The sequence below is a fragment of the Moschus berezovskii genome, chromosome 13 (genome assembly GCF_049115385.1).
Source record: "Moschus berezovskii isolate FMDL1 chromosome 13, NW_MosBer_1.0, whole genome shotgun sequence".
NCBI lineage: Eukaryota > Metazoa > Chordata > Mammalia > Artiodactyla > Moschidae > Moschus > Moschus berezovskii.
Window position 1 is genome coordinate 33,857,571 of NC_142472.1, and position 21,164 is coordinate 33,878,734.

Sequence of the window (21,164 nt, forward strand, 5' to 3'; positions counted from 1 at the left end):
ACTGTCAGTAATACTTCATTTAAAGTACAGTCCTGCTTAAAACACACACACACACATATAAAGAAGCTCCAGTTCTTGGAACTTTCCGAGATGGTGTTCCTGTGTCATAATCCTCAATTTGGCTCCAGTAAAATTTTCCATATCTTTCTTAAATCAACTGAGTAATATTTTGTTGACCATTTTCAGATTTCCAGGCCCCTTTGGGCACCAAGTACAATGAAACTGGAACACCAAAGGTCAGAAAATAAAAGGGAAATATAAAGGACTGAAGAAGAACAGCATAAGATTTCTGAGTAACGACACTAGGATCTAGAAGACAATAAAATGATGACATCAAAATTCTAAACATGAATGATTTTCAAGTTGGAATTCTATGTGACCAGTCAAGTTCAGTTCAGTTCAGTTCAGTCGCTCAGTCGTGTCCGACTCTCCGCGACCCCATGAATCACAGCACGCCAGGCCTCCCTGTCCATCACCAACTCCCGGAGTACACTCAAACTCATGTCCACAGAGTCGGTGATGCCATCCAGCCATCTCATTCTCCGTCGTCCCCTTCTCCTCCCGCCCCCAACCTTTCCCAGCATCAGAGTCTTTTCCAGTGAGTCAACTCGTCGCATGAGGTGGCCAAAGTATTGGAGTTTCAGCTTTAGCATCAGTCCCTCCAATGAACATCCAGGATTGATCTCCTTTAGAATGGACTGGTTGGATCTCCTTGCAGTATAAGGGACTCTCAAGAGTCTTCTCCAACACCACAGTTCAAAAGCATCGATTCTTCGGCGATCAGCTTTCTTCACAGTCCAACTCTCACATCCATACATGACCACGGGAAAAACCATTGCCTTGACTAGACGGACCTTGGTCGGCAAAGTAATGTCTCTGCTTTTTAATATACTATCAAGGTTGGTCATAACTTTCCTTCCAAGGAGCAAGCGTCTTTTAATTTCATGGCTGCAATCAGCATCTGCAGTGATTTTGGAGCCCAAAAAAACAAAGTCTGACACTGTTTCCACTGTTTTTCCATCTATTTCCCATGAAGTGATGGGACCAGATGCCAGTAGTAGCACCTTAATAAAAGCAAACTTAAACCTGATATGTCTTCAAAGCAATATATCTTCTATATACCCTTTTTCAAGGAAGCTATTGTTGTTTTTCAGTTGCTAAGTCATGTCCAACCCTGTGACCCATGGACTTCAGCACACTAGGCTTTCCTGTCCTTCACTGTCCCCTGAAGTTTGCCCAAACTCATGTCTACTGGGTCAGTGATACCATCCAACTATCTCACTCTCTGTCGTCCCCTTCTCCCGCCCTCAATCTTGGGTTGACCCAAAAGTTCATTCAGGTCTTTCTGTAACATCTCTAAAAAATCCAAACCAACTTTTGGGCCAACCCAATACTAATAAGTGTGCTCCATGAAAACGCAGGAATAAACTGAGAGTGATCTGGTGTTAGGAAACAGGAGATCCAGTCCAGGAGAGAAGCAAAGGAAATTCAGCTGTGCAGCTTGCTCAGGTAACAACAGAAGTGAGGAGGCTCCAGAGCAATGTCTTCAGGGAAAATAAAGAAAAATTGGGATTGACAGATCGCTGACATTTTTGACTATCAAAGCTGTGTGGAATATAAAGCAGTTTTTTTTAATGAAATGGTTATCGCATAGCACAGGGAACTCTGCTCTATGTTAATGTGACAACCTGGCTGGGAGGGGAGTATGGGGGAGAATGGATACAGGAATATGCATGGCTGAGTCCCTTTGCTGTCCACTTGAACCTATTAGTATCATGACATTGTTAATCAGTTATACTTTAATACAAAATAAAAAGTTTAAAATAAAGAAATGAAATAGTCATTATCTCCTGGAAAATAGTATATGAAGTCAATATTGCTGAGATTAAAAGCTTGTTTATATTGGGGAAATGGAGGGAAGATGTGAAAGAACGCAGGTAGCCTTGAGCAGTGCTCACCAATATTCCCAAATCTCTTCTGCTTCCTGGACACAGAAGATCATGTTTCCTACTTCCTGTGCCGCTAAAATCCCATGGATGGAGGAGCCTGGTAGGCTGCAGTCCATGGGGTCGCTAAGAGTCAGACACGACTGAGCGACTTCATTTTCACTTTCACACATTGGAGAAGGAAATGGCAACCCATTCCAGTGTTCTTGCCTGGAGAATCCCAGGGACGGGGGAGCCGGGTGGGCTTCCGTCTATGGGGTCACACAGAGTCGGATACGACTGAAGTGACTTAGCAGCAGCAGCAGAGGCCGTGTGGGCAGCTCTGGTTACATGCAGCGGAGATGACCCACATCCCTCTCGGTCTGGAGTACTCGGGGCTTGGTCTCTGACTCAGTTCTCTCTGTCTGCTCTGATGAGCCCTGCCGCTCCCTGTTGAGAAAGTCCTATTATTGCAAGGGTTAGCATGATCACTGTGTAGCAAAGCCTCCTCTGATTCCACTGGACCCCAGGCAGTGGTCCCCAACCTTTCTGGCTGGCACCAGGGACCAGTTTCATGGAAGACAATTTCTCCACAAAACTGGGCAAGGGGGATGGTTTGGGGATGATTCAAGCACATTATATTTATTGTGCACTTTATTTCTATCATTATTATTATTATATCAGCTCCACCTCAGATCATCAGGCATTAGATCCTGGAGGGTGGGGACACCTGTCCTAGAGCACACAAGAGAAATGGCTGTTTTTAGCCTGAAATGTGGGGATTCTTTGTTACTGCAAGATAATCCACATCAGGGGTTAGGAAAACTTTTCTGTAAAGGGTCACAAAGTAAACATTTTAGGCGTTGCAGGCCATGCATAGTCTCTGCCACATATGCTCTACACAATTCTATAAAAATGTAGAAATCACTATTAGCTTGTATGAGGATTGTGGGAAGATGGGCGGCAGGCCAGGATCATAGTTTTCAGACCCTGATCCAGTAGTGTGCACTGACTGCCAGCCAGCTGTCTTTTTTGTTGTTGTTAATTTAATTGAAGGCTAATTACAATATTGGTTTTGCCATACATTGACATGAATCAGTCATGGGTGTACATGTGTTCCCCATCCTGAACACCCCTCCTCCCACCTCCCTCCCCACCCCATCCCTCAGGGTCATCCCAGTGCACCAGCCCTGAGCACCCTGCCTCATGCGTCAAACCTGGACTCGCGATCTATTTCACATACGGTAATATACATGTTTCAGTGCTATTCTCTCAAATCATCCCTCCCTCGCCTTCTCCCACAGAGTCCAAAAGTCTGTTCTTTACATCTGTGTCTCTTTTGCTGTCTCGCATATAGAGTCATCGTTACCATCTTTCTAAATTCCATATACACGTGTTAGTATACTGTATTGGTGTTTTTCTTTCTGACTTACTTCACTCTGTATAATAGGCTCCAGTTTCTTTGAAGCTGGGGAAGGCAAAGGTTTGTCACCCAACATAGCAGATGGGGAGATCTGGGGACTTAACACCCTTTGACTGCTGGGAGCCGCTGAACAAACATCTCAGCTCTGAGTGGGAGAACCTCTGGGGTGTGTTCACTCTTTCCCAGAGTATAGTTACGGGCTTCAGTTTTGGCAGGTGGCCAAATAAACCCCCTTGAATGCCCCCTTTCCTGGTTCTTCCCTGATTCCCACTCACCTGTGGCACGTCCCACACCTCCCAGTTAAACTGCTGACCATTGTCTCAGAATCTGACTCTGTTGTTATTTTTCATTCACTCAATCATGTCTGACTCTTTGCGACCCCATGGACGGCGGCACACCAGGCTTCCCTGTCCTTCACCATTTCTTGGAGTTTGCTCAAACTAATGTCCACTGAGTTGGTGATGCCATCTATCCATGGCATCCTCTGTCCTTCCCTTCTCCTCCTGCCTTCAATCTTTCCCAGCATCAGGGTCTTTTCCAATGAGTCAACTCTTCGCATCAGGTGGCCCAAGTATTGGAGCTTCAGCTTCAGCATCAGTCCTTCCAGTGAATATTCAGAGTTGATTGCCTCTGGGGAAAGTCAGATGAATAGATCTGTCCTTAGTAGCCCAGCTATTAGTGCAGGAATGGAGCCCTTCTGTGCCACTGACTTAACTGTCAAGCAGTGAGAGAAGAGGAAAATGACATCACAGTGAGAAAAGTGGTGACCCGCATCATGCCCATGTCACAGCAACACACCTGTGGTAGCTTCTCATCTGGGAGGCTGCAGAGAACAGACCACAGCCCCTACTCACCTCTCACCATTGGACATGACGTTCACCGAAATGGCTCTGCCAAGCCCATGTATTAAACTGGCTTAGTTCTGGTTAAAGTCTTTTCTAGTAAGGGACCAAGCCCTGCCCATCTTACCTTCTCCACGTCTCCCATGTCTTTCCCTTCCCTATCCACTGTCCGCCAGGCATGTACAGTCATCTCTGTGGTGGATGTGGATGTCTGATGGGGGTGGCTCACTCCACTGCAGAGAACAGCTGAAACCCTCATCCCTCAGACTTTCTTGCTGCAAGGACTCCAGATGCAGCCAAGGGTCCACTGGTCAGATGCTCCTGCAGATGTGTCATTACCCTGGGCCTGTGCATGCTCTGTCGTGTCTGACTCTTTGGGTCCCCATGGACTATAGACCTCCAGGCTCCTCTGTCCGTGGAACTTTCCAAGCAAGAAATACCGGAGTGGATTGCCAATTTCCCACTCTAGGGGATCTTCCCAGCCCAGGGATCAAACACACGTCCCTTGTGTCTCCTGGGTTGGCAGTTGGACTCTTCACCAAACATCTGACGTTCTGTGGGCAAACACGGAGGCACTGGCTTTATTCTGTGCCAGCATCAGCAGGAGCCCCTTATCTGACCAGTACTTGCATGGGTGGGACACGTGGGCGCATGGTCCATCTGCTTTTTGTTGCCATAGATCTGGAGGGCATGGTGATGAAGCCTGGATGCAGTGTGTCCTGGTCCCTGGACCGGAGCATGGGCAGTGCATTAGTGGAGTCAGAGATTCTGGGGAAGCTTCTGATTCTGTCTGTCCCATCTCTGGTACCATTAGCCCATCTCCTGGTCTGCAATGTAGAGCTGTTCCCAGAGGCCCACTTTAAGCATTCATTTCCTCCATCAAATTCCTTCTGCTTCAAAACAGCTAGTCTGTGGCCCCTGCACTGACCCCAGGCTGATGCCGTGTTAGACAGCATTCTTGCCTTCCAGTCTTCTCTTGGCAAGAGTTGGCTCCCTTTTGTACTTTGCATGGGTTCCAAGTCCCCCTAAATTAGCCCCTGCCCATGCCTTCAGCTGAGTCTCTTACAACGCTCCCCTGCACGCAGCAGGCTGCTAAATGGAACAGCTCACCAGATTCACCAAGCATTTTAGCATCTGTTCTTGAACATGCCATTTCCCAGCTCATGTACTGCCCCCTCCACAAGGAATGACCACCCCACTCTGTGCTCACTTCCACACTTGGCTCTCTGTAGCCCTTTCTCCATGTAAGACGAATTTTAACTTCATATTCATGCAAGTTACTTTTTGGTTAAAAGACAGGGTTCCCATCTGAGCTCTGACACCCAATAGCTCTGTGACATTGTTTAACTTCTCTAATAGGTAACAGAAAAACACATGGCATATGAGCTCACGTATATGGTGACTCGAAACAAGAACAACAAACACGAGCTCCTAAATTCAGAGAGCAAACTGCTGGTTCCCAGAGGCAGGGGGTGGAGAGTAGGTAAAAATGGATGATGAGGATCAAAAAGTATCCACTTCCAGGTATAAAATAAACCCTAGGGATGTAGAAAAACAAAATAAAGTGGGGATGCTAATAGTATTTAGAGGCTTCCCCGGTGGCTCAACAGTAAAGAATCCACCTGCAATGCAGGAGATGTGAGAGACTCTGGTTCAACCCCTGGGTCGGGAAGATCCCCTGGAGGAGAAAATGGCAACCCACTCCAATATTCTTGCCTGAGAAATCCCATGGACAGAAGAGCCTGGAGGGCTACTGTCTATGAGGTTGAGTTATATACAACCGAGTGACTGAACATGCACACACACTCAATGGTATTTACGTCAGTGGGTGTTTTAACTGAGCTTTCTTAGATTTGTTATGTCTATTTGGCATCCGTTCACCACAGGGTCAAACTATCAACCAAGTGTTGACCTCTCTCCTGAGTGGGCAGACTGGCTGCTCCAAGGCCGGGTCTCCAACCCCTTCTTATCCAGTTCTCACACACCAAACCATTACTCCCCCATCCTCATCAAACCAGGGCCAAGTACTAGGCAACTAGAAACACCCCCCCACCACCTCTGGAACTATTCAGATCAGTTGTTCTAGACTGTTTACTCTGCCTTGCTATTCTTTCTTGCAGAGACCCCAGCTGGAGACTCCAGCCTAGACTTCTACCTCCTGACCACAGCCTGGCTCTGCGTGCTGTGACCTGCCCCTTCCTCTCCGGAAATGAGTCATAAAAGTCTTCTTTCAGTGGATCAACCTCCTGATGTCATCACTCAGTCACTTCCACAAATTAAAATCGCACAGGTGTAATTTTAGAACAATCAAACTGTGTGAAGATTAAATTAGAAAACTTCTAAAGAGCTTCGTGGAGTGTCTGGCACATAGGAAGAAAAGTATGAGTGTTAGTGCTACTTTTAATAAATACCTTCCCATTGAACTTGGAGTAAAATTCAAAGCCCTTCCTTATTTGAGGTTCCACCAGCTCATGCTCCTGCCTCTCTCTCCAGCCAGGGCTGGCTTTGTGGGCCTGGGATCTGTGCAGTGGCACGTAGCCTGGTGATCAGAAGGGCCCCGGGGTTGGTTTAATGCTGGACTGCTGCCATCCTGTAATTCTTAGTATGTTTTCACACTGTTCATTGGGAACTGGGCCCACAAAGCACAGAGCCAGTTGGGCCACTAAGGTCCAGCCCCACCAACGTTTTTTTGGCCTTGTATACGCTCCCAAATTTTTCATCTTTACCAAAAATAACCTTCCCGTTTGTCTTCATTTGATGAATTCATATGAATCCTCGGCTTAAATCTCTTTTCAGAAAGGGCTTTCTGTTTCTGGAGCATCCTCCCCACTCCTCCCATCCTCTGTTATTCTGTATCTTAGCTCCTTGCTTGTTCCTTTATAGAAAAGACATGGTATTTGTTAGATTTGAATTTGTCTCTCTTACTAGAATCAAAAGTGTCACTTCCATGAAGGTAGAGACCACAACCGACTTGTTGGCTGGGATACCCTGGGAGCCTCTTAGAACAAAACCTGACAGCCTCAATGATTTGTTGGCTGAGTGAACTCAGAACCTGCTTTAAGATCAAATTGCTGACCTTACAAAAGCTGATCATTCCCTTGGCCCGGTCACCACTCTTTCTCTAAATATCTTTTATCAAACAGTGCTGCATTGTCTACACGGCTAAGTCTGATTTCTCTGAATCTTAGAGAGTCCCCAAAATCTAAATGTTGTCTCTTCTCCCTAGTCCCTGGCTGAATCATGAATTTCACATACAATTTAAGGATTAGTTGTAAGGTGATTTGGGGGTCCTTTTGTTACCTAGAAGGATGATAAAGGTAAATTATTATTTGACAGGTTAAGGGCACAAATTGTCATTTTGGGGGCAACCACTAAAAGAAGAGCAAAGGAGGGTTAGGGTATAATTTTCAAACTAATAGGAGACAAAGGTAGAATGAAAAAACAATCTAAAGGAAGACAAAAATGGGGGAGGAGGAATACATGTAATAAAACTCATAAGGTGGTGATAGATTTCTATCTTAATATGTCAGTAATATTTTATATACAATGGCTTAAAGGATCAAGTTCAAGGACAAAGACTTTCATTATAGGTTTTAAAAAATACTGAACTGTATGCTGTTTAACCTAATAATCAAAGTTTGAAAGAAAGGCTTAAAATATATATCATACAAACACTAAAACAAATGTGTAGCTATTTAAGATCTGAACAATATATTTTTAAGACATTTTAAAAAAAGATAAAGACTAGTTCAAAGATAACAGGTTCACTTTGCCAGGAAGATGAAAGATACTTAAATATGTATACACCAAATCATATGGCATAAGAAGACATACCGCAAAATCTGACAGAACTATAAAGAGTATATAGATAATCCACCGATAAAGTAAGAGGTTTAATCATGCTTTTGGCAGTAGAATAAACACAACACCAAATTTTAAAAACATGACTTGACTGGACTCCAGGCCCCAGTGACTTTACTACTAAGATTTATCACATACGTAAGGGAGAAATAACTCCAATATTAAATAAATCCTCCCAGCTACAAAAACAGAAAGTACTCCCCAATTCATTTTATGAGACTAACACCATCTTCATTCCAAAACCTAATAGGGACAGTTTGAGAAAGAAAAAGAATAGAACAACTTTATTCCAAAAATTGGACAAAACTTCTAAATATTAGTAAATCAAATTAATCTATTTTAAAAAAGAATAATGCATTATGACCAAGTTGGATTTATCTCAATAATTCAAGGTTGATTCAACATTAGAAAAATCCATCATAAAGTCATCACATTAATAGATTAAATGAGATAATCACAAAGCCAACGCTCTGTGACAACCTAGAGGGGTGGGATGGGGAGGGAAGTGGGAGGGAGGTTTAAAAGGAAGAGGATGTGTATATCCCTGTGGCAGATTCATGGTGTTATATAGCACAAACCATTACAATATTGTAAACTAATTATCCTCCAATTAAAAATAAATTTTTAAAAAATGAGAATCACATTTTAATAGATGCAGGAAGTTTGTTAAAATTCACATTCTTTTATGATAAACAGCTCTTAGCAAATTTGAAACCTAATGGTAAAATCAGAAAGTCTTTCAATTAGCAGAAAGATGGGTATCTGTTATCATTTATATGTACTATTTCATTGAAGATCATAAGATATACAAAAGAAATCTAACATTCATACATTTGACTGTGTATATGAAGAGTCTAAATATAAATTAACATAACTTACATACATTTAAGGTGGTTGAATAAAACATTTGAAACCAACCATTACAAATGAAATTTTTAAAATATCGTTAAGTATAACATCACATAAAAAAGTATCACATACCTAGAAATTAATCTTTGCAAAAGGCATTTCAGTCCTCTGGGGAGAACCTCCATATTTTTATTGAGAGAGATTAAAGAATACCTCAGTCCATAAAAGAAGAGGTAGACCATGCTTGAGGATTTTAAAATTCAATATGTAAACAGTCAATTTTCAATATACTGAATTATAATTTCAATGCAATCCCATCAAAATTCCAACAGGGTGTTTTTCTGGCTAGTTTATTTTAAAATACATATGGAAATGCAAAGGAACAAGAATATCCATGACACTCTTAAAGGAAAAGATAGCAAAACTAGTTAGCAAATCCTAAGTATAAGGCTGTTTTGTGCTTAGTTGCTCAGTCATGACATACTCTTTGTGGCCCAACTGACTGTAGCCCACCAGGCTCCTCTGTCCATGGAATTCTCCAGGCAAGAACACTGGAGTGTGTTGCCATTTCCTTCTCCAGATCATCCCAACCCAACGATTGAACCTGTGTCTCTTGCATTGGCAGGCAGATTCTTTACCACAGAGCCATGACGGAAGCCTGTTATGTAGCAATAGCTAACTAGTACAGATGTCAGCTGGGCTAGATTGGCTGAGTTCACTCAGCACCACAGTTCCCTTCTGTGTTGGAGAACTGAGCTTCTCGGGACCCCTTTTCCTGTGTGAGTTCTGGTTTATTACCCAGTGTGAGGACTGCACGTGAGATACAGGGTGTCCATGAGCTCAGCCAGAGGGCCATGGTTTTCAAACCTTCCCCACCCACAGCTTCCTCAACTCTGTTGGAGGAACTCTATCCTTCTAGTGGCCAGCCCAAACACCTGGAGTTTTTCTTCTGGTTTCTAGCAGTACATCCAATCCACAAAGAAATCCTGATAGCTACAGTTTTAAAAGGTAGCCTGGATCTGACCATTTTATCTCCTCCACTGCTATCCTGCCGGCCTAACTCATCCTCTCTCTTGCCTGAATCAAACAGTTCATCTTTACGCGTCTCCATTTCTTAGTCTGTTCCCACCAAATATGAATGATACTTTTAAAAAGTCAAATCATGAACGCTGCTGCTCAAAACCATGAAAGCTCCCATTCCAGAGTAGAGTCAAAGCCTTGCTGTGGCCCACATGCCCTCCACAGGCCTTTCCCTGTCTCCTATCTAACCTCGTCTCTACCGCTTCCCTTGTGTTCCTTCTGCCTGCAGCCACATTGGCCTCTCTGCTCTTCCTGACATCCCAGAGATGTACACTGTCCTAAGCCTTCGCGTAGGTGGCTTCCTCCTTTCCAGCAGCTCTTCTCAAAGGTGGCTAGAGGGCCTGGGAGTCAATAGGTCTGGGGTGAGCTTAAAGATCTGCATTTCTAGTAAGTTTCCAAGAAATGCTGATTAATGCTGCTAGTGTAAGGAACACATTTTGAGAAGCTGTACCCTAGGGCCTCTCTTGATGTAATACATTAAATTCTCTTCTATGGATCTAGAATAAAAGTTCTATACCTCCCTAGGGAGAATTGCAAAAATGACCTCCATCATCATTTTGTGTTCAGTAGAATTCCAGGTGAAAGAGGCTGTGAAATAGCTTTAGGGCTGACCCTCCATCTCTAAGTCGCTGTTCAGGTATCAACTTCTTAGTGAGATCTACCCAGACGACCCCACTGAGCAGTGTGCTCTCTCCCATCTCCATTCTCTCAACTCCCCTTACGTTCAGCTCCTTTTCCTTTTTGGCCATAGCACTGAAGACCTAATGTACTGCAATTTACTTACTTGTATGTGGTTTAGTATGTCTCTCCTAACTGCAATGTAAATTCCAAGGTGCAGGGATCTTTGGTTTTTATTGCAAGGGCTGAACAGACTCTTCTGAATATAAATGAAATATCTGATTTGCAAATGAGTTGAATTCTTTCATCTTCTCAGCAGAATATAAACTCATTTTTTATTAAATGTACTGACTTGACTACGTATGTTCATAGGAAGAACAGAGGGGTAAAATCAGACTTCTGAGATCAGATACGCCTGGATTCAAAAGTCAGCTTCACTGTTTTTCTCCATGGAACTATGAACGAAGGCACACTTTTTAAAAATAAAAATCTCAAACAACTTCAGAAAAACCCTATTTTAAAACTTAGCATTAAAACCTTTACCTAACTTTTCCATAGCACCTTCTGGCAAAAAGTTTTCCAATATATATCAAATAAAGTGTAGACTAATTAAACACCTTGCTGTTTCACTGACACTGAGAAAGTACTTCAAGTTCAGTCCCCATAAAATATTGGCATCTCCACTGACAGTATTCATCCAGGAATGGGTTTCTGGTTCACTGGGTTCCAGTGACCTTCCTACGTGGGACCCAAACCCCACTATACAAAACTAAAATCTCACATCTCTTATCCCAAGCATTTGAGAGAAAGAGTTGTTTACAAGTGTGGCTACTCTGCCTACCCACTTTAGGTCTGACCGACCCGTGAGAGAATCGCAACACTTTCACGGCTGTGGTGAAACGTAGGTGTGGGGCTGGCATCATTTATGCTGTACATTCATGCGTGACCTGATATTGCCGAAATAGTCTTTATTTCTGAATATTCCAAAACAGTGGTGTACACAGTAACAAATATTAACTCATATCCCATAAGAAAGCATTCATTAGTGCAAATGGATTTTGTAAAAGGTCTATCAAAAAGATTTATTTGCTTTAAAATGCATTCATTTCCAGAAGCATTGTTAATAAAACGTTACAGTTTCACCCTCTGTAAAAGTATTGAAAATCAATTGTGGTACAGTAGCAAACATTGCAGGTGTTAAGTGCAATGAGCTCGTGAAGCCATTATAAATATGAAAGCCAGGAATGACAATAAATTAACAATGAAAACAACAAGACCCATTTCACGCTGCTGTCTGGCTGTCTCCTTGCAATGCTTCAGCTTACATTGTGCTCATTCAACAGAAAATTATGTCTCAATTGTGTGATGGGTTTTTGTTGATATATCCCTAGAGCTAAAAAAATAGTACCTTACCACAAAAATATTTTTATGGCACAAAATTTAAGTTGTTCCATAGTGGTTCACATAGGTGTAAAAAGAAATAGGCACAAAAAATAAAATTCCTGTAAACTATAAAAAAGTAAATTTCAAAGCATACGTTATATAACCTAGTTGTAAATATGCAATGTATTAAAATACAGAACATGTAATAGGAAGATGTTAAGAACACGTAAGTAAATTGAACAGGTTAAAAAAAAAAACCTCAGACGGCAAAGAAAGCATTATGGATACACCTCAATTCTCTCAAAAAGGATTCAGGTACATTATCAGTTCTACAAAAACTTCCTAGCTCTAAGTGTCACAATACTGCAACCGTGGATCTGTGAACGTTGCAGTATCTCAGGCAAATATTTAAGTGCAATAATTAGTCTCTGGTGATTGGTCCATTGAAAAACAATGCAGTAAATGTGTTAAAATGCAGAAGGGAAAGAATATCCTGACACCCGCTGTTACCCAGCCAGCTGGGTAACACGACCCTCATTTCCAGTTCTTTCCCATTCCTCAAGGGTTCAGAAAACTGCATCAGTAGCAACCGTCTCTCCAGTTTCCATCCCTCAGCGTGCTGAGTGAAGACAGAGGCTTTGGAGGCTGAAGGAAACTGTGAAGGGATTAAAAAAGGAAATGGCTTGTAAGGAACCCCACAAGGCACGTCACTCTCTCTGATCTCCCCAGCCCCATCCCAGCAGTGACAGCGTGCTGGCACTTTCCCATGTGTGCCTGCGGTTCCAGCCGTCAACATGCCCATCTGCAGGAAAACCCAGTTCTCAGCACGTTGCCGCGAGTGTTGCAACGTAAGTGGAAAATGACCAATATTCTTACAGTAAGAGCATTTTAAAATCAGAGGAAGATAAACATGATAGAAAAATGGCCTGAAAAGATCAGTGGTTGCTTCACTGAAAATTTCTTCATGTAATTCTATTTGCATCCACTCTTACAAATAATCAAGAGATTTGCCTATTATGTTGGCAGTGAATTTTTATAAAGTGTTAAAACCAATGTTTGCCTAAGTTTGGGGAACCAGACCCTCTATCTGATAATGACAGCCTTTCCAGGAGATTAGTTTGAAGACAGACATCTAAGGATAAATGTACTGTCCACAGTTAACACATATGCATCAAACAATATGATTCTATTCAGTCATGAATGAAACACAGCTCTGCATTGAACTAACATGCACACAAGTGATTTTTATATGGATAGTAAGATTATTTATTTTTGTTTTGCAATAGTTTCTGAATGTGCTTTTGATCTGAGCACCTATTATGCATCACAAAATAAAAACTATACATATCTAATGAATAGAGAAAAATTTCTTGTTCCCACAACCTTTGCAAACTGTCACCGTGGTTCCCCCTTCCTCTCCTCCCTCAAATACTAATTTCCTGTAAGAGTTGTATGTATTTACTGCCTCCATTGTCGCATCAACTAATTTGTCAACTCACTTTTATGGAATTGTTTTTCAACCATAAAACACTCCAGCAGATCCACTTCAGAAAGGGCACAACATGACCGTGAGCTCACTGAACATGTGCCCAGCAAGCAATCTGGAATTTAAAAAATTCTACCTGGAACATACCAAAGTTCCCAACATAAGCTAATAAAGCCCCAACTAAATATCACTAAGATGCATTTTAAATCATGACTGTGGGAGGAGGGTGTGTTGTATACATGCCTATCATTTGTGCCCATTCTGATTTAAAAAAAAAAAAAAAAAGATTGAAAAATATTGAATCCAGAGGCAGGAGGTCACCAGTGGTCACCAGGCCACAAGGGGAAAAGTAAGCGACCAGGGTTAGACAGAGGAAACGTCAGGGTGGTGCCTGGAGTGGTTTCTAACTCCAGACCATGAACAGGGCTACAAGGAAGAATGGACCAAGGCTCTCACCTTCTGACAGGCTGTGCAATTTTGCTTCGAGGCAGGTTACTCCCATTTATTGCCAGTGAAGGTCTTGGAAGTGCACTGCGGCCCATGATGCCAGAAGCTGCAGCTTTGGTGGGGGTGGGGATCCCCGTGTTGGAGTATAACTGTAAGCTGTTGGATAAGGGCGCGTTACTGCTGCCCTGGACGGTTGGGCTCACGTAGGCCGTGGCTTTAAGAGGCTGCCGCACTGATGCTGGGAAATGTCCCACGCTATGGATCCTGTGCTGGAGCTGTCCTGGGGACGGAACTAGGAGGAAAAAGAACATGTGCACGTTTACCACTGTCTGCACATGTGTCATGTTCAAAGATGCTGATGCTGTCTGAAAGGGTTTTAAATGTACATATAAAGGTATCTACATCCTGGGCCCAGTTTCTTCTGAAACACAATATACATAAAGTGTTATGGTTTAGCAGCTAAGTTGTGCTAATCCAACTCTTTGCAACCCCATGGACTGTAGCACGCCAGGCTAAAGGCACCCAAACGTTAAGCCTAGAGCAAAGTGAAATTGTGACATGAACACACTCATGTAACCATCAAGACAGCAAACACTGCTGGCACTTCAGCAGTTTCTCACATAACCTCTTCCAGTCAACACGCCCCCCAAGTGACTGTTATCTTCACTTTTATCACCACAGATTTGTTATTACTATTCTTATCTTCATGTAAATGGAATTACAGAGTATGTTCTCTTCCATGACTGGCTTCTTTGACTCAACATTATGTTTTTAAGATTTATCCATATATTTGCATTGCTGTGTGGTATTCCACAGAATGTATGTTAAAATCCATTCTCCTGATGATGCAAGCTTGGTTACTTCTAAGTCTGGGGTTTTATGAACATTCTTGAATATGCGTTGGTGTTCAGATGTATTATATTACAAGTATATTCCAAATTTATAACTATTAGGATAAATGAAGCTAGCAAAGCTGCCGAACAGAGCATCAAAATAGAAAAAAATCAGTTGTATTTCTAAATTATCAGTGAAATTAAATTTGAAAAAAAATACTACTTATAAAAGCATTTTTAAGATAAAATACTTAGGAATAAACTAACTATAGCTGTATTAAACCTCTATACAGGAAGTTACAAAACTTTGACAGATAAGAAGATCTAAGTAAATGAGAGAATATTCCATGTTAATGAATTAGAAAACTAATATTGTTAAGATACCAATTCTAACATTTATCTACAGATTAAATGAAATTTCAAAAAGTATATCATTTGAAATGAAACTCCAGAAGAGTTATTTCAGGAAGGCAGTCCTATTAGTCCCATTAACTCTCCTACACACAAGATAGATAACTACATTGAGTTTATAAAGAAATAATAAAAACTAGTCAATATTAATAGACACAATCCTAATTTTACAAATGAGAAAACAAGGATCAGAAAGGATACATAGTTTCCCATGAACTTATGACTAAGAAAAGACCCAGGACTCCCAGCTGCTGACTGTAAACCTAGTGTCTTCCTTCTGTATCACGCTACCTCTCCAGCTTTCTCTGTTCACTGTGTTCACTCCAGAAGGCACACCAGTCCAGAGCTAGCTCTTCATGATACACACACATGATGTTTATATACACACATGATGTTTATATACACGCATGGTGTATAAAGGATATTCGCTTAGGGATGAAAGTCAATGAGAACAGTCCTGAGATCTGAAACAAGCTCATGACTGATCTCCTCTAACACGTTAACACTCAAGTTCTTTAGTTTTCTCTCATTATTATGCTTGAGTTAGACACAATGATTTTTCTATTTTCCTCATTTCTTTATGTTTACTAATTGCAATTCTTCTGTAAAGAAGAATTTCCCCTCTTCTCCATTGATTTATTCAATTAAGCACGCACCTATGATTATTTAATCTATGGGTTATAATCTTTTAATAGAATTATTTATTCTGTGGCTCAGTCTGTCACAGGTTTGGTCTCTGGGAGTTTCATCAAGTTGTTTCCTATTATCGTTTTGACATGCCCTCATCATTTTTTCAGGACTTCCATCAAGAGTTTCCATTGTTTGTAGGGTATGTTCTATTTTGGGTTACGTACATTTTTCCGGAACTCAAACTGTGCTACTGATCCACACAGAATTAGAGTTCACAAAAACTCCTGTTCATTATCCTATTTGCTACTGTCACCGCTGTATTTTCCCCTTCTATGTTTATACTGTTGACTTTTATACTCAAGCACAGAACTTCTATCTCAGTCAAATTTCATCATGATGTATTTGGCCATCTGTCCTAACCTCCTGACAAAAAAATTAGAAAGCAGTCCTCAGTTTCCCACCATTAGTTCCTAGGCTATCTTCTGTGTCTTTACACAAGCCTTTAATTCAAATATTAACAGATGAAGCCCTAAGATCCAGCCCTACAGCGTTCATCTATACATTCGTTCAAACATCTCCTGAGAGCTCAATATGCCCAGGAGCGAGACAGGTGCTGGGGACAGAATATCAGATGAACTATGGTCCACGCCCAGGGAAAGCCAGTAAGCTAGTATGGAAGATAAACATAATGACAGAAAAGTGTGACACACTGAACGACACAGTAGCAACCACAAACCTGACCCATTCTCAACATGTCTTGGAGGTACCTGGGGGAGTCTATCAAGGGCACCAAGGAGTCTGCTGGGTGGAAACTTTAGACATCTGCTTGACGGCGCCTGGCCACACAATTGGTCTTCCAGGTCTGGGCATATCAATACTAGGCCTGTGTCCTTAAATCTGCCTCTCAGGGGTCAGTCTTGGACTTAACCCTGACTACCCATACAGGCAGCATGAGTAGGGGGGCGGGGAACCTGGAGCCAAGACATCCCCACACAAAGTGAGAACACAAAAACACTGTACTCTCACCAGGCTCCTCATCACCGGGTAAAACATACAAAGAAAGACAGACTGTGGGCAAACTGCCATGAAGTAGGTAGATCCCACTCTTCAGTCACACTGAAACAGAACTTCATTTGCCCCGGGAAAGCTAGGGACTGATGCAGAACAAGACCACAGTAAGAGCTGGACAGAACAGCTGTGCTTTCCTCTGAGTAAACATATCACGTGCACAGCCAGAAAGTGGCAGGACGGCACAGAAAACATTGTTGTATGTTGAGTAGAGAGAGCAATCACCATTTAGGACTTCTACTTCCATCCTTCGGTATAAAGGCTGACACATAATTTGCTAATTATTAATGGGCACCAGTGAAAATACTACTTAATGGTGAAATACAAAATAAAAGTCACAAGGAGAAAAGTTTCCTGTAGTGTTCAGAGAAAGAAAAATGAAACAGTAAGATATTTTCCTAATGGTGTCACAACTAATTAAAAATTACCAAAAAATCTGTCATACTTACTACAAGACTGTATTCTTGAAATTCCATTTGCAGCTCCATGCAAGCTTGAGTCAAAACTCTGACTATTCCGCACGGTGACTGGAGAACTCCCATTGCTACTAACAGCGGTGGTACTTGGCATCCGAGCTAGGTTAGGCATACTTCTTCGGAGCTTGTCTAGAAAAGTATTTTATTGTGTTAAAAAAAAAATCACTACTTTTATGCTGATTAAGACACTAGACTTCAAAAGTAAATACAAACAGAAATCATATTTTGTTCAATAAGAAACAAATTATCATATGTGCTACGAACTCTAAGAAGGTAACTGATTACCCCGTGTATAGGGAGACACTTAATATCTTCAGAAAGGCTTCACCAAACAAATTGCTAATGGAAAGCATTTGTTTTATAAAAAAGGGAGGGATTAGCTAGTCAATTGCTGTCTGTTGTCAGATAAAATTATACTGAAATGAGGTTAAGACAATAATCTTACAGCCATTAACATTAAAAAAAAAAAAACCCTAGAAATTGTTACGTTAGTTAAAAAAGAAAAAAAAAAAAAACACCTCGAGGTGTCAAACCAACGATTACTGAAGCTTTTGCTAGAACATCGAAAAGGAAGAAATTCTTAAAATTCTAACTTGAGATGTTTTGAGATAGCCACTCATCACATCAACGTGATCACTTCTGGAAAGTTTTAAGGGTCATGAGTATGCCACCAAACCTTTGGAGACTTCAAACACTTTCCTTTCTTTTTCTTGCTGAATACACCTTCTACCACCAAGAGGCAGCAGAGAGTAAGCCACGCACAGACCTTGGTGAATTTTAATTCAGCCACGAAGCAACTTAGCAGGTATGCACACATGAGACTGTAGCTCTACAATGGAGACAGTTTTCTTTATTAATACCATGCCCACCAAACTAATGTATATATATCGGGTCATTCAAGCTAAGAAAACAGATATATTTGAATACTCAGCAAAAACCCATTCAAGGACAAACCTGATTCCTTTTTCTCTCCTTCACACAAACACAGCTCCATCTACATCACTTAGATCCCTGAAGTCATCTAATCTAAAAAGGGTGTTATCTTCCAAGTTTCACCTCCCTTCTTCCTCCTCAACTCCAAGTCCTGTCAATTCTGCCTCGTAAATATTTAACACATCTCCCTTTCCCACCCCAGCACAGACCTCATTATCTGTCATCCACATTTTCACAAAATCCTCTTAATGGGTTTCTGTGCACCCTGTCTGCTCCTCCCCACCTTCCATATAGCTGGTGACTTCCAGCCACTTCCTAAAACCCTCCAATCACTCCCCTTCCCCTTCCTCTGAAAGCCCAAGCTCCTGGGCTGAGCAAAGACCCTTTCAAGGTGTGGTGCCTGCAGACCTCTCCACCCTCACCTCCTGCTGCTCCTGCCTCACAGCCTGCTAGCCAACCAGAGCGTACCACAGTTTCCAAATACTTCACATGCTCCTGCATCCGTGAGCATGCTGGTCTTCCTCTCGGACACCACTCCTCACTTTATAGAATGAATGAATGAACGCATATTTATGCTATACAGTGGCCTTCCCTTACCGTTCATCTGGTAAAGAATGTGCTTGCAATGTGGGAGACCTGGTTCAATCCCTGGGTTGTGACCAGCCCCTGGAGAAAGGAACGGCTACCCACTGCCCATTCTGACCTGGAAAATTTCAAGGACTGTATAGTGCATGGGGTCGCAAAGAGTCAGACATGACTGAGCAACTTTCACTCACTCATGGTATACAGTGTGTTAGACAGGCGAGTTTCCAACTCTCAGTGGGGTTATAGTCTAGACCATTGTTTCTCAATCTTTTCTTCTATTATCCATCTTTAGGGATCCATTAAGAAATAAAGGCAGCAGCCAGTTAACCCACCAAACGTCTAAATCTAGCCTTCCCGTCAATACAGGTCCTCAGGCTAACACCACCATGTCACTGATCACCCTCCTCCCCTGCCAAATCCTAAAAATCACAGTTAGCAAATGTTCTGTAAGATTTAATCACTTATCATACCTAGCAAACTACTCCAAATACAGTAGTCCCTCCCTTTCTTATCAGCAGGTGATACGTTTCAAGACCCTCGGGAATGCCTGAATCCATCAATACATAGTACTGAACTTTATAAAGCTTCCCTGGTGGCTCAGATGGTAAAGTATATGCCTGCAGTGCGAGGGACCCAGATTCAATCCCTGGGTTGGGAAGATCCCCTGGAGAAGAGAATGGCAACCCACTCCAGTATTCTTGCCTAGAGAATCCCATGGACAGAGGAGCCTGGCAGACTACAGTCATGGAGTCGCAAAGAGTCAGACATAACTGACTGACTAACACACACACTGAACCTTATATATAGGATGTTTTTCCTACACAGGTACTGACAGGCAGGTAGTATATGGAGCCTGGATACACCTGACAAAGGGAGGACTCATGTCCCAACTGGGACACAGCAGGAAGGCACAAGATCTCCTCATAGTACTCAGGACAACGCGCACTTTAAAACTTACAACTGTGTATTTCTGGAGTTTCCCATTTAACATTTTCAGACTGCAGATGACCATGGGTAACCAAAGTCACAGGTAAGGAGGGACTACTGTGTGCTTCTTTTAATCCCATGAGCCCCAGAAATATTCCAAGGACTTTGAAGAGCCATCCCTTTTGAACCCAGGCAGTGTAGGAGCTATGGAAATAGTTAAGTATTAACACACATTTCTGTTGTATTTTTAATTAAATTAGATCAGTATTATAATAATTATTTTCTTCCATCTATATTATTTTAATAATTTAGAAAAATAATTGACAGATTAGTTTCCAAGTTACAACTCTTATTCTAAAATTTTGTTTAAATAATACTGTGGTAACAAATGAAGGTTCAGATATCTGAGCCATATTAGTAAAAGTTGAAAAAAACAGTGGAGATGAGGCTACAACCTTTACTTTTTAGCTCTTTTAACTTTTTCAGCAATTTTTGTTTCAGGCCAAACAGTCGTCATTTCATTGATTCCTTATAACAAACTTAGGTTAAAGGATTACATATTAAATGAAGGAGAATGTATACCAGATGACTTGATGTCCAACTGTATCTGAGTTTTCTAAGAAAGGGATGTTATTTGTCTACATTTTGTAACCAAATGAATGAAAACTCAGAGCCATGGGAAGACAGGGAAAGGTGTAAGTGGTAGGCCAGGCTGGCAACTCAGCATCTACCAGCCTTCAGAGCTTGTGTGCTCAGCCATCAAGTTGATTAGCCAGAAATTCAATCCAGAGAACTGCTGTTATCTTTCATTTCCTTTGCATGTGGAGACCAGATCTTTTAGAGAAACAAAACTACCACAGTCAGACACTAGGCTATGTTTCCATTTTCCTAATATGAACCATCGTAACACAGGTTTAGGTAAACCTAATCCTTTTCATAATGGTGTTGAATGTAAGTTAACACCACTTTTCTAAAGGGGAACAGTGATCCCACTGACAATACTAATCAAGATGCAGAGGGAGCATCTGCTGGACAGGCAGGATGTGACCAAAAAAAAAAAAAAACAAACCCTTCATGGGAACAACTCTGGGTGCCGTGTCCCGTAGTTTTAATGATCTGGGAGTTACTGTCTGTGATATTATGACCTTTAATAAATTGGTCATCAGTGGCAGTCACTTTATCTGCTACAGATTTCTTTTAGATTTTAAATCTGAAAGTATTAAACAAAGATAAGTTTTAACTATTAAACCTTAAATATGTTCAAACGATCTCTCAGTTAGCATGAATAATTACAAGTACAGAGAAAGAGAAAGTAAAAACTTAGTACATGCTGGCAGCTGATGGCTAGTATAATTTGTATCTTCCCTTGCAATATTTTTAAATAACT

The 21,164-nt window shown here is 41.6% G+C and overlaps 1 protein-coding gene across 2 annotated transcripts in view; it reads right to left on the reverse strand.

Annotated features, from left to right (window-relative positions):
• Positions 1-8,522: 8,522 nt before the first annotated feature.
• The window catches only part of SLAIN1 (SLAIN family member 1), a 55,006-nt gene continuing 42,364 nt past the window's right edge, over positions 8,523-21,164 (reverse strand). Inside the window, exons 6-8 of one of the 2 annotated variants that reach the window (XM_088842667.1) lie at positions 17,306-17,461; positions 13,924-14,206; positions 8,523-12,636 (exon numbers count right to left, since the gene is read on the reverse strand). In XM_088842667.1, coding sequence (XP_088698793.1) covers positions 12,561-12,636; positions 13,924-14,206; positions 17,306-17,461 — 515 coding nt within the window. In that variant the 3' untranslated portion in view covers positions 8,523-12,560. The remainder of the gene's footprint in view (positions 12,637-13,923; positions 14,207-17,305; positions 17,462-21,164) is intronic. The other variant, XM_055426524.2, reaches the window with a different exon arrangement.